This window comes from Marmota monax, unplaced genomic scaffold (genome assembly GCF_021218885.2).
Source record: "Marmota monax isolate L192 unplaced genomic scaffold, Marmota_monax_Labrador192_F-V1.1 WCK01_AAM20220418_F8-fsc00193, whole genome shotgun sequence".
Classification (NCBI taxonomy): domain Eukaryota; kingdom Metazoa; phylum Chordata; class Mammalia; order Rodentia; family Sciuridae; genus Marmota; species Marmota monax.
Genome location: NW_026695203.1, coordinates 4,857,043 through 4,884,340, shown reverse-complemented (window position 1 = coordinate 4,884,340; position 27,298 = coordinate 4,857,043). Strand labels below are relative to the sequence as shown.

The following is a 27,298-nucleotide window of genomic DNA, read 5'->3' as shown; positions in this document are numbered from 1 at the left end:
CCAGGGCCTTGCACATGCTAGACAAATGCTCTACCACTGAGCTATATATACATCAGCCTCCATTCTTTTTAGAAACAACTTAGCTTTCCACCTGCCCATCAATTTTCTGCCTTGCATATGCCACTGTCAATAAAAAAGTCCTGGCTGCACTGCCTTCCCTGGCCATCAGGTCTCTGGGGCCTTTGGAAGATCCGTCCTGGGCCCTCTACTCTGTGATGAATACTCACTCCCTGTCCCACACAAACTACTTGACCAAACTGGTGGCCCAAGCTTGCTGGGCTAGTAAGGAGCCAGATGGTAGCTTCAAGCCTGAGCTTAAACACATGTTATACATATAATATACAAACACATATTATATACAAACATATAAATATATACTTTGAATATTATGTATTAGGGGCTGGGATTGTGGCTCAGTGGCAGAGCACTTGCCTCAAAAGCATGAGGCACAGGTTCAATCCTCAGCACCACATAAAAATAAATAAATAAAAATAAAGGTATTGTGTGTCCATCTACAACTAAAAAAATTTAAAAATATTATGTATTAAATATATGTATAGTCTAAAAATGGTATTTCCTCTTTTTTCCAATAACCACAACAGGAATGACTGGCCACTCCTATAAGCTGGATATTTGCAGAGTACCAAAGTGGCATCTGGACAAATTTACATATATTAGAATATTATTCAGAGAATACTCACATCATGGTTGAGAAGGGATTACTGCCTCTTTTTTTTTTTTCCACATCCCCAAACTCAGGTACTCAATTTAAAGATCTTATTAGAATTGAATCCTGCTCTTATTATAGAAAGAAACAGAACCTGACGGAGAGAAACAGGAAATGAAAAAGTCAAGACTTGAAAAGGAAATCAGTGGAAAAAAACTTTTTATGTTCCTTCATGTTTTTATCTAAAGAAACTGACTCCCAAAGTACGAAACCCGGAGGAAATAAATAAGGCAAGTATCGATTTTGGGGGGTGATTAGGCCTTCCTTGGCAATCCCCCACTTTATTGAAGATGTTGCTACTTGTACATTTGAAGGATTTTTTTCCTTGGGTGAGACAGGCATTCCTTGGCCTTCTTGGAGTCAGGATTCAAGATCTGCTGATTCAAGGAGCTGCTCTTGGCCACCACAATCTCATCTACAGTCACAAGCTGCAGCACTGCTTCAGCCACTGCTTGAAGTCCTTGGGCTTTGGCCATTAGGGTGTCCCACACCCCCTCCTGGGCCACATTTATTATCCCTTCAGTTCCCACTCCAATTAAAAAGTTCCCAGCCTGGTGAATTCCACTCATTTCTGCCATCACCTGTGAAACACCTAAGCCTGCATTCTCTGCCAAGGTTTTAGGAAGAGACCTCAGGGCTTGGGCAAATGCTAGGAATGCTGGACCGTTTGGCCCTTCCAATTTGCTTCCTTTATCTGAGAGCGTTCTGGCCAGGGCCATCTCCACAGCGCCAGCTCCTGGAAGCAGTCTGGGATCTTGACACAGCTGGAAATAGGCATCAATGCCATGGTAGACAGCCTGTTCTGCACCCCGCAGCCCCTCAGCTGTGGCACCCCTGAGGACCAACGTGAGGGCGGGGGTGCCCACAGATTCGCACTCAAATAGCACAGCCACACCGTTTACCAGCTCCTGTCTGTAAATCCGATGGCATCTTCCTGGCTCCAGGGGAGAAAGCAGATAAGTTAGCAGGGGGGTGCCCAGCACCTCACTCAGATAAGCCACCTCCTTCCTGGACTTGGCTTGAATCACCATGATGCCATAATTGTCGGCCAGGATGAGGGCTTTCTTATCAATGTCCCCCCATACCACTGCTACATTAATACCCCCAGCTGCCAGCTGGGCTACTTGCTTTTCTAGTAATTGATCGCTTTCTGTCATAAATTTAGTTAGGTCATTGGGGTTAGAGAGATGGGCAGTTGCTGGTGCATTTGGGTTGGCAGGCCCAAAGGGACAAACAAACAGAGCCACTCTGGCACCAGTCAACACTGCGGTCATTTGACCACAGGGTTCTCCGGATATTGCTAACCCTGGGAGGAGGTGCGAATCCTTCAGGGTCCCTCCACGCAGTGTGCACACTCCAACGCGCTCAGGCTTGAAGCTACCATCTGGCTCCCTACTAGCCCAGCAAGCTTGGGCCACCAGTTTGGTCAAGTAGTTTGTGTGGGACAGGGAGTGAGTATTCATCACAGAGTAGAGGGCCCAGGACGGATCTTCCAAAGGCCCCAGAGACCTGATGGCCAGGGAAGGCAGTGCAGCCAGGACTTCTTTATTGGCAGTGGCATAGGCCTCCCTGAGCTGGGTGCGAGGAAGCCCCGCCCTCAGGAGGTGCTCAGCTTGCTCCAGCAGGGCTTCTATCAGGAGAACCACGAATGCGGTGCCATCCCCACTGTTTTCTGCCTGTGTTTGGGCTGCTTCTCGGACAAACCTGGCTGCTGGGTGCTCCAGCTGCAGGGCCCTGAGGATGGCAGCAGTGTAGCCCGTGCACACAGTTTCCCCATTATCTGTTACTAGGAACTTCTGCCGGCCTTGGGGGCCATAGCAAGGCCGGATGACGCTGGCCAGGGTCTGGATTGCAGCTGTGCTGCTCAGCAGGTTCTCTCGTACCCCTCCTGGAGTTCTTTGGTTGTCCTCCAGGCTGGGCCCCAGCCTCTGAGGTAGTTCCCGGGCTGGAAGGACTCTGCTGCCCATGGCCTGGAAGAGGGGACCCCGTGGTCTGTAGAGATGCTCTAGAGACAGCAGTGGTCTTTGAAGCTACTCTAGGGCTCGGTGGAAGCAGGAATCAAATGCCCATTACCTGATATGTGAAGAAGTCAACCTGGAGAGGCACTCTGGCTCAAGTCCAAGCATGATCTGCAGGAAGCTCAGTCCTAAAACCACCCCCAAAACTGATTCTGTAAGGGAGCTGGGCTCTTGGGGCTTCTGACGCTCAGTAGCTGAAATGGGATCTTTAATTGATGAAATCACAAAGTGGCAAATGGAACTAGTGGTAGGGAATGAGGTCACAGAAGGACGGTTAGAATTGGGAGGCCCTACTGGCAGGCAACAGCCAGATCTTATTGTCCAGCTGTGGGATCCACATACAAGGCCAGTGTCCAGCCTTGCTCCAGACCCCAGAGTTTCTTATAAGCTGGGGCAACAATGAAGAGAGGAAATGAGACAAAAATACCTACCTATTTCAGATTCCCAGCAGCTCTGGGGGCTCTTTTATTTGTTTTTGAAGGATAACAGAGAGATGATGTCTGTGTTTTGTTGTTTTACTTTCTTTTGGAGAGCTGTGTAACTCTAGTCGTGTTTTGCTGTCTGCCTGCTTTGCCTTTTTGGCTATCTTATCAGCATGTGCCTGTTTATCAGGTTCCTTCAGGTGTCTGTGGGTCTGCTGGCCTTTAAGGTTGCCTGTGGGAGGCAGCAACAGTGTATGTACCTGTGCAGCAACTCCCAGTGCCAGTGATGTCTCTGAGCTGGCAACAGGCAGCTCACAAAGGAGGGGAAGATGCTGACAGCCTACAAGTCATAAAAATAGAAATGGCTCCAAAGGGTCAGGTTGTGGAAGACTAGCATGACCGGAGTGGTAGCCCTGAGGCGGAAATGCTAATTGCCCTTCTTACCCTCAGCCCTTGGGATTTAAGTCCCTCTGTGCTGGGGCTGCAGCTCAGTGGTGGAGTGCTTGCTTGTCATGCACCAAGCCCTGGGTTCAATCCCCGATAACACACACACACACACACACACACACACACACACACACCAAAACTAAAAGAGTTCCTGGGTTCCATCCCACCAGTGCAAAAACAAACACCCAAGCAACCACACAAAATAAAGGCAAACAACAAAAACAAAAACTAGACAAAACAATCTGGGCTGGGGTTGTGGCTCAGCAGTAGAGCACTCACCTAGCACGTGCAGGGCCCTGGGCTCAATCCTCAGCAACACATAAAAATAAATAAAGATTAAAAAAACCCAACAATGTAGGTCCCTTCCTTTCACATCCTGTCTTTCCTCCTCCTCCCTTTCCTCATACAGAATAATGATGCTTCTTTAATTTAACAAATGTTTCTGTAGTGCCACTGTGTTCAGCACAATGAGAAATACAAAGATAGGAACTTAGAAACTATCAGTGAAACAGATTTGAACCTAACGAATCCAGCATTTGATGGGGGTTAAGGAGAGTACCAGGTGGGACTGATGAACACATCTATCCATTGAGTTAGGGGAAATTGCCCATTTTTCATTTGGAGAAAATTCTGTTTACTTTGTTTATTGGCCAATGTTCTAAGAAAAAATAGGGCTCTGAAACTGACGACACTTTCCAGGGGTAATGAATGATAGGATGGTGGGCATTAGTTTAATATTTCCACAGAGGAGAGGACAGCAAGAAAGAAAAGGAAACATGCCATAATGAAAGTTCAATACAGCTAAGGTTAAAGAGGAGATCATTTTGGAGGGAAAAAACATTTTTCTTTGAAAATTTGATTGCTTTTGTAAGATCATTAATTATAATTTTTAAAAAAGGATTTAGAGGGGCTGGGATTGTGGCTCAGTGGTAGAACACTTGCCTTGAATGTGTGAGGCATTGGGTTCAATCCTCAGTACCACATAAAAATGAATAATAAAGGTATTGTGTCCATCTACAGCTAAAAAAAATTTTTAAAAAAAGTATTTAGAAAGTAAAGGTCACTTGGGATCCCAACCTGGAGATAACTATTTTTATTTTTTGATGAACATTTTTACTTTACATGTATTATATGCATGCATAGGTAACAATTTTAAATAAGTAGACTGACACATGTATGCTATTCTGTAATTCTTTTCTTCACAACATTATCCTGGCTCAGAGAATGTTTCTAGAAAAGTATTATTTTGTCTGAAGACCATGGACAACTATTTAGATCTCTGCCTCACCCACTTTTGTTTTCAATACTTGGGAATGAACCTAGGGGTACTTTCCACTGAGCTCCATCCTCAGTCTTTTTTATTTTGAGACAAGGTTGCCCAGGCTGACCTGGAGCTTGTGGTTTTCTCTCAGCCTCCTGAGTCACTGAAATTTTAGGCATGGCTGCCACATACCTGGTTTGACTTCTTTTGATTTTGGATACTCCACTAAAAACAGGCATGATCCTCTATGTCCAGGTTTCTGAAAGCCTGTGATAGCACCAGGTAACAAAGGTTGGTAATGAGGCCAAGATGACTTGCTGGTTTTATGGAAATGTAAAATGTATCGACCAACACAAAATGTAGCAGAGTACACATGTATACATTGTCTATAAAGATACAGTTTCTTTCTTTCTTTGTAATAGACACTTCTGTAAAGGATGGTTTAGCTCTCTAACATTTTCATATCCAATCCACTTATTGTACAAAGTTGACTAATTGGGAAACTAAGGCAGATAACTGTCACTGTCTCCACTGGGCTTAGAGGGTGGGTACAGGCAGTTAATTGGGCACTTTCCTTACCAGCAATGAGAGCTGTGATTGGAGAAGGCACAAGGTGTAGCCACATCCAGGGGAACACTGAACCGTCTTCGTGGGGAAAGCAGAGGTGAAGGATGGAAGTGAAGTCTTTAAATGAGAACTGAAGAAAATGGGGGGAAAAAGGAGGAACTGGTCAGATGAAAGGAAGAGCATCGGGGCGGTACGGTAAAGTTTGTAGTCCATCAAACATAGTCCTGAAGATTGCAGCTGGTAAGGAGGAAGCAGGTGGGGCGGGGGAGGCAAGCACTTTTTGGAGGGTGGAGGGACTCTCCACCCATTGAACCAGGCCAAGTAGTCTATATTCCACCTGAAGGGTTGTGGGTGAGGTCTAGACTGTTTCTCATGCAAGAGTGTTCAACTTTATGTATGATCCTGTCCTGTGTGACCATAGAGCACAGAAGAGAGTGATCCTCTTAGCATTGTCAGTGAACACCGAAGATAGCTGATCTCGTCAATTAGGCCCCAAACTGTATTTGTTGGACTGGATTTTTTGATGTCTTTCTACACAGATCAAACCAACCACAGAATTACCAATCTCAATTTTACTTTTTACTTTGTGGATATTGTCATTATTAAATTCACTTTGGAGGGTTTTATTCATCCTTCAGGTATATAGATTAGATGTACAACAAATATAAACAATTTTTCATGCCAGGAAGAGTCTACATATGGTTAGGCCATTATATACATTTTAAAATATCAATCAATCAATCAATCTATCATCTTTCATAATCTAGGCATTGGGGCACTTCTGGGGATGGAACCCAGGGCCTCCTGCATGTGAGGCAACTGCTCTATCACTTAAGCTACATCCCCAGCCATCCTAATAATATATATTTTTATCTGCTAAGATGTGTAAGCATTATTATAGGCTGCTTGGCAGTTTACTGGGCTGAATGATTTCCCTCTAAAAATTCATGTCCTTGCTGGAAACTCTGAATGTGACCGTATTTAGGAATAGAGTTCTTTGTGGATATAATTAATTAAGATGATTAACCCCAAGGGTTGGGATGCACACCAGCCACTAAGAGAAAGGCATGGAAGAGAGTCTTCCTCAGAGCCTGCTGGAAGAAACCAGTTCTATAGATACCTAATTTGGATTTCTGGAACCTGGAACTATAAGAGAATAAATTTCTATTGTCTTCAGCCACCCCAGTTTGTGGCACTTGGGGATGGCAGCCCCTAGGAATTTAATACAGTGACTTGAGTGCCTAAAAAGATGATGAGCATAAGGAAAGGAGTGGGAGAGGAGAGCGGGAGACCTCGTCACTTGAGAATTTCTAGTCTATTACACTTGCCAGCAGAATGTTTTCTGTACCACCCTATTGTGAATAGACACAGACATCAGCTCTGGCTTCCCTAAATTATGGTCTTGGACACAATGGATGTAATTTTTCTTAGTGTAATTATTATTATTATCATTTTATTTATTACTGTTAATGTTTAAAATATAAATGACATTATTTAATATAAAAATCAAAAGTTTCTTCAGTTGGTAAAAGAAGTCCACATTAATTAGACAATTCATTATTGGTGTTATCTTTTTTTATTTTTTAATCTGTTCCAATTAGTTATACATGACAGCAGAATGCATTTTGATTCATTGTACACAAATGGAGCATAACTTTTAATTTCTCTGGTTGTACATGATGTGGATATAAATATTTAATATATTTGCATGTTTTTCCATGATTATTTTCTCATTGCCTCCTTGTCCTTTTTGTTTATCATATTGTACTCCTGCCAGGCTTAAAGTAGAGACCCTCAGAGAGCAAGACTCATAAGAAGCACTGCACAATTTCACTTATGCTTCATACTCTCATACTCAAATAAATTTTGAAGATTATTGTTCTGTTTGTTTTCTTCTCAGTTTCTTTAAGTTTTCCATCTCAAGGGTAAAATATATACATTACTGAAGTTTCTTTTTCTATTCTTTTTTTTTTTTTTTTTGCGATGCTGGGGATTGAACCCAGGGCTTTGTGAAAGCTATGTAAGCCTTTAACACTGAACTATATCCCCAGCAAGGTTCAATTTTAATGCTAAAAATATGAGTGCAAAACTGATAATATCTAGAATTTAAGTTTTTATTTATTTATTTTAGAATTTAAGTTTTCACCTATCCTTCCATGGCTGTGAAATTTTGGTTTCAAAAACCAAGAACTACCACAACAACAGCAATGAATCTTGATGAACTGAAGACTTAAGACTTCATGGGAAACCAACAAGAGATGGAAAACATCAGTAGGAAACTGTGGAAGAGCTGCAGGGATACTTTCATATTCACTAAAAGCAAAACAATAAAGACTGCACTCTAAATAAAAATCATTCAATGACAGTTAATAAGCCTTCAATTAGTAAGACTGGACCTTTCTATGAAGTTTTATTCACTGTCTCTTGTTTGCTAGACTCTCAAATAATCTTCCCTCTTGTTCTTACTGCAAATAAAAGTCCCACATAGTCCCCCACAACATATAAAATATATATGCATACACTTGAAAGAGTCCAATTATTTTACCTGTTTAAAAAGCTTTTTGCTGTTGCATTATAGTTATTTCAACTATTTTAGAAAATTGTTATATAGAAAGTAAAAGTCCCTTGTGATGCAGTCCTTCAGAAGTGATTGTTATTAACAGTTTAGTGAATATCTACCATGTTTTTTAAAATGCACATTTAGAATGTACTTATTAGAATGTAGACATTCTAATTTTTTTTTTAATTGCATTTGATCCCTCTTCCAGACACTCATGTCTTTCTGACTATATAATCTGAGGAACTTCAGCTACATGATTCCTGGATTTTTGCCATGGAGGTCTCAGAGCTATATAATTTGGATGATTGAGATGGAAAAACCTCTGGAAAACCTTTATTTGTGTTGAATAAGTATTCCTTGAATCCTTTATCAGCACCATGGCTTATATTTTATTTGCTCTGCCCATGGTAACTTCATGTCAATGAGTTGGCTATCGGCTTTGTGAAAACAGATCCCAGCTCCCTGTATGCTCAGTGGTCAGAGAAATGGAGATGTAAAGCCAGGCTTACTCATACATCAGCCTTTATCTTTCCCGAAGTATCTCTACACACAAGCTCTATTGCTACACTTCCATGCACTCTACCCCATTTCTGCTCTGTCTTTATTTCCTTTTAACTCTCCAGCAGTAGTGATTTGCAATTTGCATATACACATCTACACTTAAATTCTCCCAAGTGTTGAAAAAGTGTATCAAAGTCAATTATTTTGATGTGTAATTTTGTGCAACTGAAACTCACAGTGGAAATGAGTATTCTAATTTCAGTATTGAGGACAACTGAACATTTGGATCAAGAACCCAATTTTGAAGATGTACTTGTGCAATGTACAGAAATAAATGTAAAAGGGTGGGTTTTTATATTTGTCCTTAATAATAATTAACTTCAAATATACCACATAAGTTTATCAATAATTATATATGTTGTATTTCTATATGTATCAGATACTTTATAATTTGTATTTACCATATCAGCCCTCTCTCCCAGTCCCAAAGTTCATCTAGCTGTACATTTAGTAAACTTGAAAAAACCTGCAAGGATTAAACTCTGAAGGATTAAAATGTCTATTTTACTATGTTCCTCATTTTGGCCATTAGGGGGAAAAAACCCCAAAACCCTATAGTTTCAATTTCAATAGGCTCTGGAAATCAAGTGTGTATAATTTTACCAAGTAGGAAACACAGTTCAAAGTTAATGTACTGGCTATCGGGAGGTAAAGGTGAAAACAACACTGTGGAAAACAAGCATATACTATTTTACCTTTCACAGTGCTGGGAAGGTGGAAGGAAAGCGCGCGGGGCCCATTGTAGGTGCCTACAGAGGGACAGTTTACCCCAGTCCTTCCACAAACGGCTGATTGGTCTTAATAGTCCCCTATCCCAACGTGCAGTTTCCACTCCCTGTGGTGACGAGCAGGGACTGGAAAGCCGGAGAGCGCACTGTGCAGACCTTCTCCGTCAGGACGTTCCCTGCGTGGCGCCTCGGGCTCCTCCAGCCGGCTCTGCCTTTCCGGAGAGGGGTCTCGGAGACCCTGGGGTCTTAGTCCCTCCGGCACCACACACTGAACACGAAAACCCCATCGTGTGTTTAAGCGTTTTATTTGCCAAGTTGTTGAGCTTCTTTTTGTCTGACAGCTTTATAAGCCCTCTCTGGATTTTTAAAAATGACGTTATAACCTCGCACTCTCAGCGCAACTGCACCGTAACCGAGTTGTCCCGCGTTTCTTCTGCACAGCCGCCTGCGACCAGGGACCTCGGGTGACACCGGGCCTGGGGCGCCGGCGGGGGTGCGGAGGCGTCGCGTGCCGGTGTCCAAGTGCCGACCCCGCTGGGCTCCGGATCCCGGACTCCAGTCCGCAGCTTGGCGCCTCCCGAGACGGGGCGCAGTGGGGCCGCAGCCGCGCGGGCCGGCGCCGCGTCAGAGCGGGCGGGGCGCGGGGGAGGGGCGTGAGGTCACGGCGGCGCGTCCGCGGGCGGCGGAGCGGCGCATGCGCGGAGCCAGCCCCGTGAGTGGCAGCGGGCGCGGGGGGCGGGAGGGGGCCGGGAGCGGGGGCGGGGGCGCGAGCGGCCGTGTGTGGGCGAGACGGCGGCGAGTTTGAGAGGTCTGTGGTGCGGGTCGCCCCGGGGGAGCCGGGCGCGGGCCTCGCGCGACGGCCACGGTGGGGTGTGTGTGTGTGGTGCACGCACACCCGCAAAACTTCCTCCTCCCCTGCCCCGGAGGGCGAGCGAGTGCGAGCGAGCGTGTGCGCGCGGGCGCGAGCGAGCGGGGGGCCGGCGCTCGCGCCGCCCGGAACCCACCACAACAACTGGAGCAGCTGTCAAAACTTCGCCGCGGCGTCTGACGGGCGGACTGCCGCCGGCGGGGGAGGGGCACCGCCCGCGACCCCCGCCCGCCGTCGCCCCCGCCGCGGCCCTTTCTCCGCGCGCCGCGGGGGCTGGGGGAGGGGCGCGGCAAGACCCCGGCGCCCCGCGGCGCCCCGCCCGCCGCCGCCCGCGCCCCACCCCGCCCCGCCCGCCCGCGGCCCCCGCCCCGCACCGCCGCCCGGCCCGCCCCGCCCCGCACCGCGGCCCCGCCCGCCCCGCCCCGCACCGCCGCCCCCGCCGGCCCCCGCGCGCCGCGAGCGCGCTCCCGCGCCGATGTGTGTGAGTGCGTGTCCTGCTCGCTCCCCGCGGCCGCCTCTCCCGGTACCTGCTGCTGCTCCCGGGGCTGCGGGAAATGCGAGAGGCTGAGCCGGGGAGGAGGAACCCGAGCAGCAGCGGCGGCGGCGGCGGCCGCGGCGGCGGGAGGAGCCCCCCAGGAGGAGGACCGGGACCCATGTGTCTTTCCTGGTGACTAGGATGTCGTCGGAGGAGGACCGGAGCGCGGAGCAGCCGCAGCCGCCGCCACCACCCCCCGAGGAGCCCGGAGCCCCGGCCCCGAGCCCCGCAGCCGCAGACAAAAGACCTCGGGGCCGGCCTCGCAAAGATGGCGCTTCCCCTTTCCAGAGAGCCAGAAAGAAGTAAGTTGAGCGCGCGGAGCCAGCGGCCGCGGCGGCGCGGGGCGCGGGCTGTCAGGCGCCCGCCCCCGGCCCGGCCCGCGCCCCCGGCCCGCGGGGGTGGCCCGGCGCTGGCGGACGCGGGGTCCCGCCGCCCGCGCCGCGCACTTTACTTTTAGTTCCGCCTCGCGCGCTACCGCCCGGGGCTGCGCTGCTCGGGGACTGCTCTGTAGACTCGGTGGCCTGGCCGGGCGTCACAGGCACTGCGACGCGCACCCAGGTGGCGCCCCGGCGGGCGGCCGCGGCCCGAGCTGTCAAACGCCGAGGCCAGGGGGTCCCGGGCGGCCGGAGGAGCCGGCGGGGCCTCCTTTGTCAGCTGGCGGCTCTCTCAACTTTTCCTGACCCAACCTGCCGCTGTTCCTTGGGGTGCGTTAAGAGCCCCGGGCTCCCTCTCCCCCACCCCCGGCGCCCTCCGCCGCCCGAGTGCACGGCCGGGTGCGGGCTACCCCGGCTGCGGAAGCCTGGCCGGTGCCTAGACGGGGCCGCGGCGGGGAGCTCCTGGACCCGGAGGACGCCGGGTGGCTGTTCCCCGACTTGCAGCCGCGGCTCCAGCGGGACTGGGAGGCGGTTTCAGTCCTTTTTCGAGCGTGCCTGAGGACCCTGCACCCCAGCCGCCGAGGTGCCTAGGGGTGGTTCTGCAAAATGGCAATTGCGGCAACTTTGTCTGTAAATTAAGAAACCCGTTTTATTGCCAGTGAGTCGCTCAGCTATTGTGGCTCTTCGGGGTGCTGTGGAAGATCCCTGCTTGTCTTTCTCGAAGTTGTAGAATGGCGTGTGCTGCTTACTCATTCCATTGTATGATACTCTCATTGAACTGCTGGTCGTGGAGGGGTACGCTGGGACCTGTGCATGCCAGCCCGTTGATGGCTAGACTCTGGTTCAGATGCAGTCGTTTAGGAGTAGTATTGTTATGTTTGGTGATTTGGAGTAAAAATAGTAGTGTTACTGAGCCATAGCAGGGCTGGGGTTGTGGGAACCCCTTAAGTTCCTAACCGAATGTACTTTTTTTTTTAACCACAAAATGATTTGGGGCCTTCAGTTGTCTCCATACTTTGTTGCCAGCTCTTACCTAGCTGTAACATGTAACAGATCTTGAGGGAAACAAGCACAGGATGTATCCATCTTTGTATTAGCTTCTTTGTGATACAAAGTTAGAGTTCGTTTATTATACCACTTGTAATACAATGTCGGATATGAAATACTATCGATATGCCTGCATTAACTAAAATTTGAGAAGGAAGGTGGAGTTTTAAGTAACTGTAGACTTCTCGCCCCTTTTCTGTATTCTTTAAAGCAACATGGGACAAACCATATTAGGATTTTACTTCAATTGTTTCCCGTTTTTACTGTGTGAAAAATATTTCTTGGTTTCTTATTGAACATGAATTTAAGATCGGGTTTTGTATTTGCATTTAAATTTCTCCTTTAGAAAGAAAGGGTAGTCTTGTCTATGCTCTCAACACTCCTAGCCTCCCAAGCAAGCAAGCATGTGTGTACACACATGCACATGCTCTTACTATTGAAATGAGTTCAGTTGTATTAGTGCAAGTCCAGGGAGCACCGAAGGAATGTTGATTTAGTGTATTAACCACTTTCTTATTTTAGTTTTTATCTCATTATAAATGAAGAAAAAGGTGGCTTTTTGAGGAGTTGAAAAATTTCCAGAGAATGATAATGTAATGTAACAATATAAAATATCAAAACTTTGGGAAATGTCTTGAGTAATTCTGTGTCTTGGAAGAATCTTTTCCTTTATATTTATTAGCTAGTACAGTATTCTTTTTTTAATATTTATTTTTTACTTATAGGTGTACACAATATCTTTATTTTAAACTTACGACGTGCTGAGCTTCGAACCTAGTGCCTCAATCATGTTATGCGAGCTCTCTACCAAGCCTCTTCCCCCACCACCCCAGTACAGTATTCTTATAGGGAAAGTAAGTCTAGTGATAACTTTGGTTCCAATCTTTTAGTGAATTCTTTAAAATTAGGTGGCTTTTCAAGGGCATGGAATCTCCAATTGTTTTAGAATTGTGTGAATGAAAAATAGCACGTGAAATAGAAAGCAAAGAGAAGGTTTTTCACTGTGTCTCCACACCATATTAGAATCCATGCTGAAAAGACCCTGTATTTGGTTAGTGGGCACCCTGAAAGCAAAACTGATGTGTATAACAAATGTAATTTAGGTTTATAATCATGAAATAATGTGAAATTGCAAGCAATTCACTGAAAAAATGGAAGTATTCTTTGTGGAATGTAAAGGACAATGGTTTTAAAATGGGCAATGATAATTAGATGGTCACTAACTTAGTGGAATAAGTTACAGAAATAACATGACATTTTTTAAATAGTGTATTTGTCTTTGGATTAAAAAATAGTAGTGCACTGCCTGTTATGCTTTCCTAGAGGGTGAATTTTTGGCAATTAAATAGAGCATTTTATTGTTTTAGCTAGTTTATTTTTTGTGTGTATGTGTTTTATCATATTTAAAAAGCACAGACTAGGGACTAGGGTTGTAGCTCAGTGGTGGAGCACTTGCCTTGCACATGTGAGGCACTGGGTTCCATCCTCAGCACCATATAAAATAAATAAATAAAGGTATGGTGTCCGTCTACAACTGGGAAAAAAAAAGCATAGGCTACATACTTACTGACTTTACATTAACTATTTAAAAAATTATGTTTAGTACCTAAAATTAAAATATTTAAAATGAAGTTATTAATTTTAGAGGTACAGTTTGAAAAGTGGTACATAGTGATTTCCTGTTGTACACATGTCAAGTGGAACACTGAAATTTACATTTGTCTTAAAGTTCTCCTCAACTGTAAAGACTATCTAATTATTTGCTTATTTGGAGTAGCTCATAATCTTTTATCAGGTCTTACCACTGGCAAAGTGACTCATGCCAGGGTGAGTACATGTAAGAAGTCTAATGATTTTTCTATTAACAGAACTTTTCCTGAAGCTTTGATTTTATTTTCTCCTTCCTTGGATCATAAATTCACATTACTAAGTTGGGAAGCCAAAGAAACATTCTACCATATTTCTTACCAAGTTATCAAAGCTGATGTGAGGAATAGAGTGGGGATGGTGCTCTATCAGCAGGTGGTAGGGATAGGATTTGTCAGGCACTGTCCTTGGCCCTTTTTGAGTCAACTGTTTATACCCTGAACCACTGTCTTTTCCGAGGACAGTTATTATATTAGAGAGCTACCTTGAGCATAATTACATGGCTCACATCCCCTCCCCCACCCCTCGCCTGCAGTAACTGGGAATAGAACCCAGGGCCTCATGCATGCCAGATGGCTACTTCCCAGCCCTGGAATAAACTCTCTGATCAGTGTGTGTGTGTGTGTGTGGGTGTGGGTGTGTGTTTCTCTTTCTTTAATTTTTTTTTTCTATGTTGTTTTGGTCTCCTTTTATCTTTTAATTTCAACAAGTTGATTAATTCCTTCCTACTTTCTCAAAAATCTCTTTATTGTGTTTCTGCTGCAGTGGCTATTTTCAGAACAACTTGGCAAGATAAGTTGCAAAAGTTGTGGGGCTGTGACTCAGTGATAAATGGAGTGACATGGAAATAATTTATTTTTTATGATGACCCTTGCATATAAATGTATGCTGGTGGTTATTGTGAAAATATAGTAGAAATACCAATTTTGAAATTAGAATTGGAAGTGTCAGTTCTTTACTTGGAGAATTTGAGGGACTTAGGAACAAGTTAAGGACAAATGACACAGCTCTTTTTATACTTCAATATTTTAGAAAATATAGAATTATTCTACATTTCTTTTTTTTTTTTTTTTTTTTTTGATACTGAGGATTGAACCTAGGGGTACTTTATCACTGAGCCACATCCCCAGCTCTTTTTCATTTTTTTATATTTATATGAGACAAGGTCTTGCTAAGTTGCTTGGGTCCTCACTGAGTTGCCCAGGCTGGCCTCAAGCTTGTGATCCTCCTGCCTCAACCTCCTGAGTCCCTAGATCACAGGCGTGCATCACCACACCTGGGGCTTCTCTTGTTTTATGACAGCAGGGATTATGTACGGTGCACAATTGTGAAATGGTTTGAAAAGTCTTATGCTTTCTATTAGCTTGTTTTAGATCTTTCATGTTACAGAGCATGTAAGTTGTGCAGGCACCATGTGCAGGGACGGACAGTCAATTCTTCCAGATTTACTGTGGCAGAGAGAAGTCCTCAAAGATTTAGAGAAGTAGTATTTGAATTAAGCCTTGAGGGATTGCTGAAAGTAGAGTGAAAAGAGAGAGAATATATAGTGTGCATGAAATTATTGAGGAGAGAAGTTACAAGGTGTTTTCCTGGTGAGTGTAACTAGAAAAGAAGCCTAATATAGGGGATGGTACCACGCCATGATGGTTCTTGAAGACAGACTAATCAGTGTGGGCTTTATACTCTGGTTCAGACCCTGGGTGACTTACTCCGTGAACCCAATCACAAAAGCGAACACCAGTGAGAGTAGCAGAGGAACCATGCAGCTGAGCCTAGCCCAGCTTGTAAAATCATGAATTAATAAAATGGTTGTTTTAATCTATTTTGTGGTGGTTGTTGATCAGCAGTATGTAATAGATGCAGACGGCTTGGCTTTATGAGTTAGAGCCTCTAAGAACTTAATATGTGGGATACAAACGATAACAAGCGTACTCTTTTTTGAACTTCTTTTACTGAGATAGTTAAATGAGGCTGTCCTCTGCTTTTGGCCCTTATTTCCCTACAGTATTTTGAAATAGAGATAGGTTGCTGTTGTTGAGTTTAAATGATACTTAAAAATGCAGTTATCTCTATAGATTGGACTATAATTAGGTAATAATAGGAAAATAGCAGAATTAAAATCATCAACATTAAAGAAAGGTATTATTTTACCTTTTTGACTTACTAACAGAGATCTCATATATTTATTTTTCTATATCATGGACTCTTGTTGAACGATCTGGGTTGTATTTCTGAGCCTATTGCCAACAGCAGGGTGTAAGGATTCAGTATGTGTGATAGATAACTTCAGAATAATAGTGACTTGAATTGGGTGTTTAATTCTCTTTCACATCAAATTCTGGAATGTGGGCAGTAGGCTGGTATGGTGCCTCTGCACCACAAAGTCACCAGGGTCTTGTCTCCTATCTCACTACTTAGAGGTTTCTGGAGTATAGCTGTTGCCCTAAGACTGCATAATGGCTTCTAGAGCCCCAGTTATTCTGTCTTGTGTCCCATGAAGCAGATTGGAGGAAGAGGAGACCAAGGGTACACTCTCTCCCTTTGAAAAATACTTCTCAGAAGTGGCATGTTTTAGCTTTTGTGTCATGGCTGGAATCTAGGCACAGTAGCCTGTGTAGCTGCAGAGGAGGCTGGGAGTGCAGTCCCTTTGCTGAGCATGTTGCTGCCTAATATTCAGAGTCTGGTTACTAACTTTGGGAATGGTGAACGATGAAGCAGCCAGAAGTCTCTCCCATGTTGAGCAGTTTATAACATCTAATAGTGATGTTGAACCACTTGGGGTGGCAAATGATTGAAGGCCAGCCCCAGTTGATGGGTAGTGTTTGCAGTGTTCTGTTGAATTCTGAGTCTCTAGTCTATTTTTTTTTTTTTTTTTTTTTAAGCTGAGGATTGAACCCAGGGCCTTACACATGCTAGGCACATGGTCTGTACCTCCAACCCTAGTTTAGTGAACTCAGCATGGTAAGGATGTAGTAGAAGTTTTTGTTTTGTGGAGAATAGATTAATAGTATGTTCCCACTTAAGTACTACTTTTGTCCCTTTTATTCGGGGGGGGGGGGGGTTACTCAGGATTGAACTCAAGGGCACTTTTCCACTGAGCTGCATCCTCAGCTGTTTGAGACAGGGTCTCGCTAAGTGTTTAGGGCCTTGCTAAGTTGCCGAGGCTGGTCTCGAAATTGTGATTCTCCAGGGGCTGGGGTTGTGGCTCAGCGGTAGAGCGCTTGCCTAGCACATGGGAGGCCCTGGGTTCCATCTTCAGCACCACATAAAAATAAGTAAATAAAGATATTGTGTCCAACTAAATAATAAATATTAAAAAAAGAAGAAATTGTGATCCTCCTGCCTCAGCCTCCCTTATCACTGGCATATACTATCACGCTCAGCTCCTCTGTGCCTTTTTTATGTACAGTTAAAGTTTTGTAATCTTTTCATTGAAAAATTAATTCTGCTATTCTCTGATTGTTTTTTTTTCCTTTAAAAATATCATACCTACATTTCTTATTTTAAAAACTTGCTGATAGACCAGAGTTCCTGTTTTGTGCAGAATAGTCTTAACACTGAAGTTGGGGTGATGTGGAGAAATACTAAGTACTGTTTATGTGTATGTCAGAATCTCTAGATCATGCTGTGGTAAGAAAGAAGTGCAGTTTTTAGTGGCTTCGTCACCAGGGGTCTATTCCTGCTTGCGCTGTGTGTGTGTCATGGGCTGGATTGGCAGCACTGCTCTTAGCTCTGGAGGCTGAAGGGGGCTCCACTCTGTCCTTCCACCATTGCCAGTATTGGAAAAAGAACATGGTAGATGGTGCTCTGGCTGTTAAAAAGAGCACCCAGAAGTGGCACGTCAGTTCTCTTTGTTTCATTGGCTAGAAAAAGTAGTGTTGTAGTACCTGACTTCATGGGGACGAGGAAGTAAAACCCAATCATGAGTCTGGAGAGACAACTGGACACCCGTGGTGAAGAGCACTAATGAACACTGAGAGGGTAGCCCACAAATTACTTGGCTTTGGAGTATTTTTTGTTACCTATGATTGAATGTGATTGGTAGACTTTTATATTACAGCATTTTAATTAAGGGGTTGTATTTAATATACAATTAAATATAAAAGACATTTTCAGAGCTAGAAATAATACAGGAAGCATAGGGGTTTGACTCTTGATTCTTTCTTTACTGTGCTTCATGCTTTTGTTCTTCATGGTTTTGTTCCATTCATGTAGAATCAGATATTAATATTGCTATATAATGTAATGAGTTATAGGTGACTTAAAAATCTTTTTTCTTTAGGATATGTTCCGTAAGCATATGTTTTTTTCTCAGTCAGGTTTACTTTGTTTTCTATTCGTTGTCCCAGGAACATGTTAGACAAAAGGAACTTACTGAGCATCTGTGATGTACTATACATTGGAGAGACCAAAATAAAACAAGATCCCTTGCTTCAATTCCTCACAAGTCAGTGCATACTGATAATGCAGAATGACATGTTATGGTAGAAGTTTGCATAAAGTGTTGAGGAAGTTTAGAGAAGGCAAACCTTATTTTAGGGAGTCTTTTTTTTTTTTTTTTAATAATTATTAGATGTTTATTATAAAATCTTAATACAAATATTGTCAAGGAAGAAAATGAAATTATCAGAAAATTACCCCATGCATATAAGAATATTATTATTATTATTATTTTAGTTATATCTTTATCTTTTAAATTTTTATGTGGTGCTGAGGATTGAATCTAGTGCCTCATGAATGCAAGGCGAATGCTCTCCTCTGAGCCAGAATCCCAGCCCCAAGAATATTATTTTTTTATAGCATATTATTATTTTTTATACAAAGATATAGTATATTTTTATATACATTTTTGGACTGTAAGCATAGGTGAACAATTTTATTTAGATAGCATCATGTTGTACATTTCTCTGGAATCTGCAATTTCCTCAATAATATTTCATTTCTGTTAAAGCTATTTCACATAATATATTAAGGATTTTAATTCTTTTTTTTTTTTTTTTTTTTTTTTATGGTGCTGGGGATTGAACCCAGGGCCTTGTGCATATAAGGCAAGCACTCTACCAACTGAGCTATATCCCCAGCCTGGATTTTAATTCTTTTACATATCAATTGCAGAAAATTTTTCCAATATCTCCTTTAATCAACTTTCAATAAAAAGGAAAAATATTTAGAAAGTAATATACATCTGTGATTTTAAATATATATTCATCCATACTTCTTTCTAGTAAATTAGTTTACTTTCGGTATTTAAATATATTTATTTATTTTATAGTAGAATGTATTTTGACATATTGTACACAAACAGAGCACACCTTTTATTCGTCTTGCCGTACGTGGTGCAGAGTCACTGCGGTGGTGTGATCGTACATGTATATAGGGTATTCTACCGTCTTCCCATCCCCACAGCTTCACTTCTCCTCTTACTCCCCTCTACACAAACCAAAGTTCCTTCATTCTTCAATATCCCTTTCCCCGCCCCTCTATGGATCAGCATTCGGCCATGAGAGAAAACATTTGGCTTTAGCTTCTTTGGGATTAGCTTATTTCACACAGCATGATATTCTCTAGTTCCATCCATTTACCTGCAAGTGCCATAATTTCATTCTTCTTTAAGGCAGGGTAATATTCCATTGTGTATATGTACCACATTTTCTTTATCCATTCATCTCTTGAAGAGTATCTAGGTTGGTTCCACAGTTTAGCTATTGTGAATTAAGCTGCTATAAACAATGATGTGGCTACATCACTGTAGTATGCTGATTTTAAGTCTTTTGGGTATAAACCGAGGAGTGGGATAGCTGGGTCAAATGATGCATCCATTCCAAGTTTTTTGAGGTATTTCCATGTTGCTTTCCATAGTGGTTGCACCAATTTGCAGTCTTATTTTAGGGAGTCTTGATAAATAAAAACAAACTCTCCCAAGAGAACCACTTTAGGAGCAGGGTAGGTAAGAAAATAGAACTTGGCTGGTATATTTTAGACACTTCTAGTGCTTACCAGAAGCTAACCATATTTTAGTAATTATCACTTGGCAGAATTGTTAGTTTCAGTTTTATAGATAAAGAGGTTGTTTCAGGAAAGTCACATAGTGAGAGATTGAGTCAGGATTTGAGTCCGACTCACTCTGGCCTTGGCCTTTTAAGAAAAAATCTTGCTAGGTATAGTGATGCACATCTGTAATTCTAGTGACTTGGGAGGCTGAGGCAGGAGGATTGCAGTTGAAGGCTAGCCTCCGCAATTTACTGTGAACCTGTATGAAAGTAAAAAGTAAAAAGGGCTGCAATGTGGTTCAGTAGTTAAACATCCGTGAGGGTTAATCCCTGGTACAAAAAAAAAACAGATAGACAAACAAAAACCAAAAGCCAAAAAACAAAAAAAACCACTCATTTTATGTGGCAAAAGAGGAAGGGAAGGTATAAATTGGGATTTTGATTTTTTACTGCAGACAATAGGTAGGGGAGTCATTGAATGTTAAAAGAGAGGAGAAAGAAACATCATGCCTGTATTGGAAAAGCAACCATAAAACTGGAACTTATGTTCTGTCATTTGTGATTTTTAAGCATCAAATGAATGACCTCTGATTTTAATTTCTGTCAGCAATAATTTTCAATGTAATGAAGAATTTTAATTTTAACATGATTTTTAGTATAAAGCAATCTTGTTCATTTTTTTACTACATCTATTCCTTAAATAGTACTTTTTGATGCTGTGCTAAGTGGAATTTTCTTAATTTCACTTAAAAATTGTTGCTAGTATATAGAAATAGAATTGGTTATTGGTTATGTATTCTGTTATCTTGCTAAACTCACTTATTAGTATTAGTAGTTTTTATAGATTCTTCAGGATTTTCTCCAGACAGGATCATGTCATCAATAGATACCTTTAAATTTATCAGATTCTTAGCTTAAAAATTCCAAACCACGTTTTATCCCAGGACAAACATCTTTTAAGTTCCTCCTTCAGTTATTGTGATTCTTAAGGCCTTTCCTGAGTTTCCTGGTCTATGTATTTGTAGTTGGCAATCTAGCAAAGATGAGTCTTTGATGATAAAAATCACTTAATTTTCTCCCTGAATCAGGTGTTAAGCAGAAAGACATGTCAGCTAATGGAAGTAAAAAATCTGTGCACAAGTGAATAGTCACACTTCATTTGGAGAAGTTTTATAGTTTTCAAACAGCTGTGTGATATTGGGTAAATGACTTGATTTCTTAGTGCTTCAATTATTTCATCTGCTAAGTAGAATAATAACAGCACCAGTTTCTCAAGGTTGTTGGAATTGACAAGTGACTGTGGACAGTAGGTAGCATGGGGTCCTGTATTTGTATTAAATAGGCACGAGCAGTAAGAGAAGAGATCTGCCCAACTGACTTGTCAGAGTGCAGTGTGGGTTCTGTGGAATGTGGTTCTTAATCTCTCTGGAGTTATGGATCCCTTTGGTGTATTCTCTCTTTCCACAGTAGAATATGTACGTGAATCTAGATGTGTAAGTTTTGTGTAATTTGAGAGGATTCAGGGACAATCTGATGTGTATCCAGAAGCTTCGAGGGGTTCAGGGTTCATAGCCCCTGGAACAAGAGCATTTCTATAAGCAGGAAGTGCTCTGTAATGGAAACTGTCTTGGGTGCAAGATAGGATGAAGTTTCTTTCTCCTCCATGCTGGGTCCTTGAAGGGAGCAGTTTAGAAAGCAGACAGTATCATTGCTTTTTCTTCTTGAGAAAACTCTTCATAGATGATGATCTGTTGTGGGCCTTGTCATGTTGCAGCAGACTGTGGCTGGTGTGTGTCAGAAGTGTCTGTTTTGGTTGTGCCCGAGCAGGCCCATGGAAGCATAGCGAGTGGCAGTGAGGTGCTGCACAGACAGCCTTAGGCTGCCTGGATTCAGTACTTCAAGTGCAATTAATAGGAAAGTCCGAGTGGAAATCCCAGTGTTGCAGCATGAGAGCCGCACTGTCAGAACTCAGCTGAGGAAGGTGGCTGTGCGTGTCTCCAGCTTGACCACAGGGCTTTCAACATTGAGCCCTAGTGACTAGTTTCTGATATTCTTTGGTTTATGTTTTTGTGAGTTTTTTTTTTTTTTTTAAAGATGATGAAGCATGTGAATGTATCCAAGTGTAGACTTTTTTTCTTTTTCCGTCACAATAATAATTTGTGTCATGAATTGTCCTCCCTTTCTTTTTCTGACCTCATCTCTCCTCTTATTTTTCCTTTGTCTTTAGAATATAGCTCACTTGTTAGCCTCCCTGGCGACCCTTTACTCCTTCCGTCAACGCTTCTTTCTGTTGAGCCCCTTTATCTTCCTCTCCCTTCTCCCTGGGCTGGTGGAACTATTGCTAGAAGAGCTGGAGCATGGAAGCACTGCAGGGGTCCTGTGGTGACAGGTGTCCTGGATCCTCCTTACTAACTCAGTACTGTCATTGGAGAACAATGCTGGGTAAGAACTTGTCATTTGAGTTTAAGAAAACTAGTTTTGGGTTTAGTTATTGTCAGAGTTACATATCAAATGTTTATTTACAAGATCTCATACTTCTCAGTTGTATTTGTGAATCCTGTTCAAGTTCATGGTGACTTTTACCTACCCACGTTATGTAGGCTACTTCTGGTCTTTGGAGTAATTCTGGTAAGTCCCAAATAAGGTTGGGACTTATTTGAACTTTGATTAAAATAGAATTTAAGTTTAGTTTAAGATGAGCATGATTTAGATTCTTATTTAATATTGTTTTCTAAAACTTTTGGAATCAAACATTGCTCTTTTTCAGGTTGAGTCTGAATTTCTTCTACTATCATCATGTAACCTGTGGATGTTTAATCGTGGAAATCTGTTACTTTGGTTACTTTAATTTTACTTAAATGATATGTTGCAAAAAATTTGGAACATGGGTAAAAAAATAAAAATTCACTCTTCCTTGCCGTTCTAATGTACAAACTGTTACTCTGATCACATCTTTTTCATGTGCATGATTTGCTTTTATGGAAGTAGTCATGGTAGAAATAAGATTTTGTTGCCTACTTTGCCTTTAACATGATATATATATATATATATATATATATATATATATATATATATGTATATATATGTATGTATGTACTGGGAATTGAAAATGTTTATGTTATTAACCTTCGCAATATTTTTGAAGGGTACCTGAGTAAACTGAGCAGCCCCCCCCCCCCCTGCCTCTTTCTCCTGTTGCCCTGTCCACCAACCCCCCACCTTCTGCTGCTGTGTACATTACTCTGGCAAACATTTTTATATAGAACCCTTTTTTTTATATTTTGAGTTAATTTTATAGGGCAAATTTCCCTAGACTGGGTCACTAGGTTAAAAGAAAGAAAGATTTTAGGATTGTCCATATATCTTGACCAGAGTATAGGCTCTGTTGTCCATTTTTTGGTGTCAAATTTCATCTCTGTCAGTTTCTAGTTGTTGGATTTATGTAAACTATTTAATTTGTCTCTGTGTACTTACCTCACCTGTAAAATAGAATTGATAACAGACTTTTTATATACTATTGTCATTGAGAGAATTAAGGAGAGTATACATGTTAAGAAAGCCTTAGAACAGCGTCTATTACTGAATTCTAAGTAGGTTCTACTAAATATAAACTCTTAAACTTTCATTAAAACTTTGAGGCCCTGAGTAGTGATGCATACCCATAGTCCCCAACTACCCCAGAAGCTGAGGCAGGGGGATTGCAAGTTCATGGCCAGCCTGGACAAGTTAGCAAGGACCTGTATAGAAAATTAAAGACTGGGGATGTAGCTCAGTGGTAGAGCTACCCTGACTTCAATCCCCAGGAGCAAAAATGAATAGGGATGGGGATGTGGTAGAGTGCCCTTGGGTTCAATCTCCAGTACTGTAACAATAAAAATTGAAATGTCTCTACTTCAAAAATGACCATATCAGGGCTGGGGATGTGGCTCAAGTGGTAGCGCGCTCGCCTGGCATGCGTGCTGCCCGGGTTCGATCCTCAGCACCACATACAAACAAAGATGTTGTGTCTGCCAAGAACTAAAAAATAAATATTAAAAAATTCAAAAAAAAAAAAAAAACCCCCCAAAAAAATGACCATATCAGTTCATAATATCAGTGGCAATGTGTGGTAGGGCCAGTTTCCTTGAATCTTTTTGTTCATGGTGTATCAAAATCTTTGCTTAATAATTGGAAAACAGTACTTCAATCTTAATTATTTACTTGATTTAGTGGTTCTATTGAACATTTAAAAAATTTCCTATTTGAGCTGGGCCTAAGGTAGCACATGCCTATAATCCCAGGGCTTGGGAGGCTGAGGCAAGTGGACCAGAAGTTCAAAGCCAGCTTCAGCAACTTAAGTGAGGCCCTAACCAACTTAGTGAGACCTTGTCTCAAAATAAAAAATAAAATGGGCTGGGTATGTGGCTCAGTGGTTAAGTGCCTCTGGGTTTAACCCCCGTCCCCCCAAAAAAATTACTGTTTGCATTTATTAATTTGTTTTGGTATTGGGTAATTTGAATCCAGGGGCAGTTTACTACTGAGCTACATTGCCACATACCCACTTCTTTTTATTTTTCATATAGCTTTTATTTATAGTTTAGTTATATCGTGTCCAATATCTTTATTTATTTATTTATTTATTTTTATGTGGTGCTGAGGATCTAACCCAGTGCCTCACACATGCTAGGGGAGCACTCTACTGCTGAGCTACAACTCCAGCCCCTTATTTTTTGAGAGAGGTCTTGCTCAGTTGCTGAGGGTCTCATTAAGTTGCCTAGTCTGGCCCCAAATTTGTGATCCTCTTGCCTCAGCCTTCTAAATCACTGTGATTATAGGCATGTGCCACTGTGCCTCGCTGGTACTTGTATCTCTTGTGAATTGCCCAGTCATGAGGCTATTTAATTATTGAGGGAATGGTGTTTTTACATATTATTAATTTAAGCTCTTTATATACATAAAGACATTTGTATTTTGCCTCATTTGGTTATTCAGAAAATAATCTTTTGCATAGTGAAGTTCCCTTATTTTTTTTTAACAAAACATTAGAATTTCCAACTTTTTCGAAAGTCAAAACATTTAAAATATATATATATATATATATATATATATATATATATATATATATATATATATATTTACTTTTTAGTTGTAGGTGGACATAATGTTTTTATTTTATGTGGTGCTGAGGATCGAACCCAGGGCCTTGCACATGTTAGGTGAGTGCTCTATCACTGAGCCACAGCCCCAACCCTGAAAGTTAAAACATTTGATGTTCGTTTATTTATTTATTTATTTATTTATATTTTGTGGTGCTAGAGATTGAACCCAGGGCCTTGTGCAAGCAGTCTACCAACTGAGCTATATCCTCAGCCCTCGATGTTCTTTTTTTGTTCATTTTCATTCTCTTTCTCATTACTTGAGCACAGTACTGGGGGAGAAATAGTTTTAATCATAGCATTGTCGCTTTACTTTGGTGATAAGTTAGGATTAGTAATATCGTCTTTTTCATCAAGAAAATATTGAGAAAGTCTGGTGATGTGGCTCATGCGGGAGAAGTTAAATTATTCATAAATTTAATGAAAAATGGTTTAACGTTTGAGCACAGATGAACATGTTACTTAAGTAAGTAGATCTGCTTATTTACTATCATCCATATCCTATTTTTCTTTAACTCATTGTTTTTTCTGAGTAAATTATATTGGCAGTTGTTAATGAAGCAGCCCTATGCTTCCACAAAGTACTTGACTTCACCTGCCCACTGTGTCTGCAGGTGACATTTAGAGGTTTGGGGGCTGTCATGTGGGACTGAGGAGACCATGGAGTGGGTGAGGGGAGTGGTGAGTTAATTAAAGAAGTGGTATTTGATTAATTTTACTACTGACAGCTTTGGATGCACAGGATTATGCCATTGTGCAGCATCTTAATTTGGGTTGTGGTGGAAGGGCATAAAACCAAAAACGAAGGTGTGAAGGAAGTCTGTTGATGATGATAGGAATGATTTTCCCACATACAATATTTTTGTTAAACCCAATTTGAGTGATTCTCAATGTTGGCAAATATTTGTGCTTCATATATACTTTCTAAATGACTTTAACTTAATTAAGACAAAAATCCTGGCATTGGGGCTGGGGCTGGGGCTCAGTGGTAGAGCACTTGTCTTGAAAGAGTGAGGTACTGGGTTTGATTCTCAGCACTGTATGTAAATAAAAAAAGGTCCATCAACAACTAAAATAAATAAATTAGAAAAACAATCCTGGAATTGAGGGCTGGGGTTGTAGCTCAGTGGTAGAGTGCTTGCCTCATATGTGAGAGACCCTGGATTTGATCCTTAGCACCACATAAACAAAAATAAATAAAGATATTGTGTCAATCTGCAACTAAAATTTTTTTTTTAAAAATCCTGGGATTGAAACTTGTATACAATTTTTATTTGTATTTGGAAATGATTATGATAAACTAAATAAAAATGATAAACTTTTGCTTTGTGTCTTCTAAACATTTGTTTAACATAATTTCACAGTTCATTATAGATGGTTCTTTCAGGTAACACTATTTAATTTGGTTATAATAAAACAGTAGACTTCTGTGTTTCTTCTAATCCAAAACCTGTGTTTCTAATTGGCCTGTCCTGTGTACAAGCATGAGTGATGCAGTTAGTATTTTTTTTTTTTTTGGTACCAGGGGTTGAACCTACGGGCACTTAACCACTGAGCCACATCTCCAGCCCTTTTTGTATTTAGAGACAGGCTCTCCATAGGGCCTTGCTGTTATTGCTGCTGGCTTTGAGCTCACCATCCTCCTCTCTCAGCCTCCCAAACTCCTGGGATCACAGGCATACACCACCACACCTAGCTGCAGTCAGTATTTTTTGGTACCAGGGTTTGAACCCAGGGGTGCTTAACTACCTAGCCACATCCCAGCCCTTTTTATATTTTATTTAGAGACAGGGTCTCTGGAGGTGCTTAAGGCCTTGCTGTTACTGAGGTTGGCTTTGAACTCGTGATCCTTCTGCTGGGATTACAAGTGTGCGCCACTGTGCCTGGTGTGCAGTCAGTGTTTTTGTAGAAGGCTGCTGTCTTGATTTTGTCTTAGACCTTAACTCCTTTTAGTTTTATGATTTTTGGACTTTAGTGGGATTGCCGTTACATTTTAGATTTGGAGAACATTTTATGGAAAGTGATACTGTATAATCAGGGTTCTTGAATTGGTAAGATTTTATAGAATACCAGAACAGAAAAAGTAATTTCTTGACCTGGCCTCTAAGGAAGTAAAGTCCATTCTTGACCTCTGCTTACCCTGTTCTCTCTCTCCTCCTATATGGAAAGTCTAAAACATTTCTTTATTTTAAAATAGGTATTCTTTGGTAACCCAAGACCATTGTTAAATCATCATTTAACTCATTTATTAGTTTATTTGAACAACAGAAGTAGGTTACAGTTACATAATGTTTTTGTTTGTTTAGTCCCAGGAGTGGAAAACATTTGGCCAGCTTCATGAAGGATTAAAAAGTTGGAAAAAGGAGAACTGTTTATTGAACAGGAGGATGATTGTCCATAATTGTAGATGC

At 42.0% G+C, this 27,298-nt stretch overlaps 2 protein-coding genes across 15 annotated transcripts in view; one reads left to right on the top strand and one right to left on the bottom strand.

Annotated features, from left to right (window-relative positions):
* Positions 1-1,023: 1,023 nt before the first annotated feature.
* Cct8l2 (chaperonin containing TCP1 subunit 8 like 2) lies at positions 1,024-2,958 on the bottom strand. Its single transcript, XM_046429839.2, has one exon. It carries the CDS (start codon positions 2,692-2,694, stop codon positions 1,024-1,026), a length of 1,671 nt encoding a protein of 556 aa, XP_046285795.1. The 5' UTR covers positions 2,695-2,958.
* A 7,106-nt stretch (positions 2,959-10,064) lies between these two features.
* Positions 10,065-27,298, top strand: part of Kmt2c (lysine methyltransferase 2C) — a 275,600-nt gene continuing 258,366 nt past the window's right edge. For 6 of the 14 annotated variants that reach the window (XM_058574363.1, XM_058574360.1, XM_058574364.1 and 3 more), the window contains exon 1: positions 20,461-22,194. Coding sequence is in view for 8 of the 14 variants with exons in the window: in XM_046429840.2 (XP_046285796.1) it covers positions 10,836-10,996 (161 nt within the window). In the remaining 6 variants the exon portion in view is untranslated. Of the gene's footprint in view, positions 10,100-10,618; positions 10,997-20,460; positions 22,195-27,298 lie in introns of those variants that run through there. The other 8 variants (XM_046429842.2, XM_046429847.2, XM_046429843.2 and 5 more) reach the window with 3 other exon arrangements.

Coding starts and splice junctions, on each gene's coding strand:
- Cct8l2 (XM_046429839.2), bottom strand. CDS start 2,694: ATGGGCAGCAGAGTCCTTCCAGCCCGGGAACTACCTCAGAGGCTGGGG.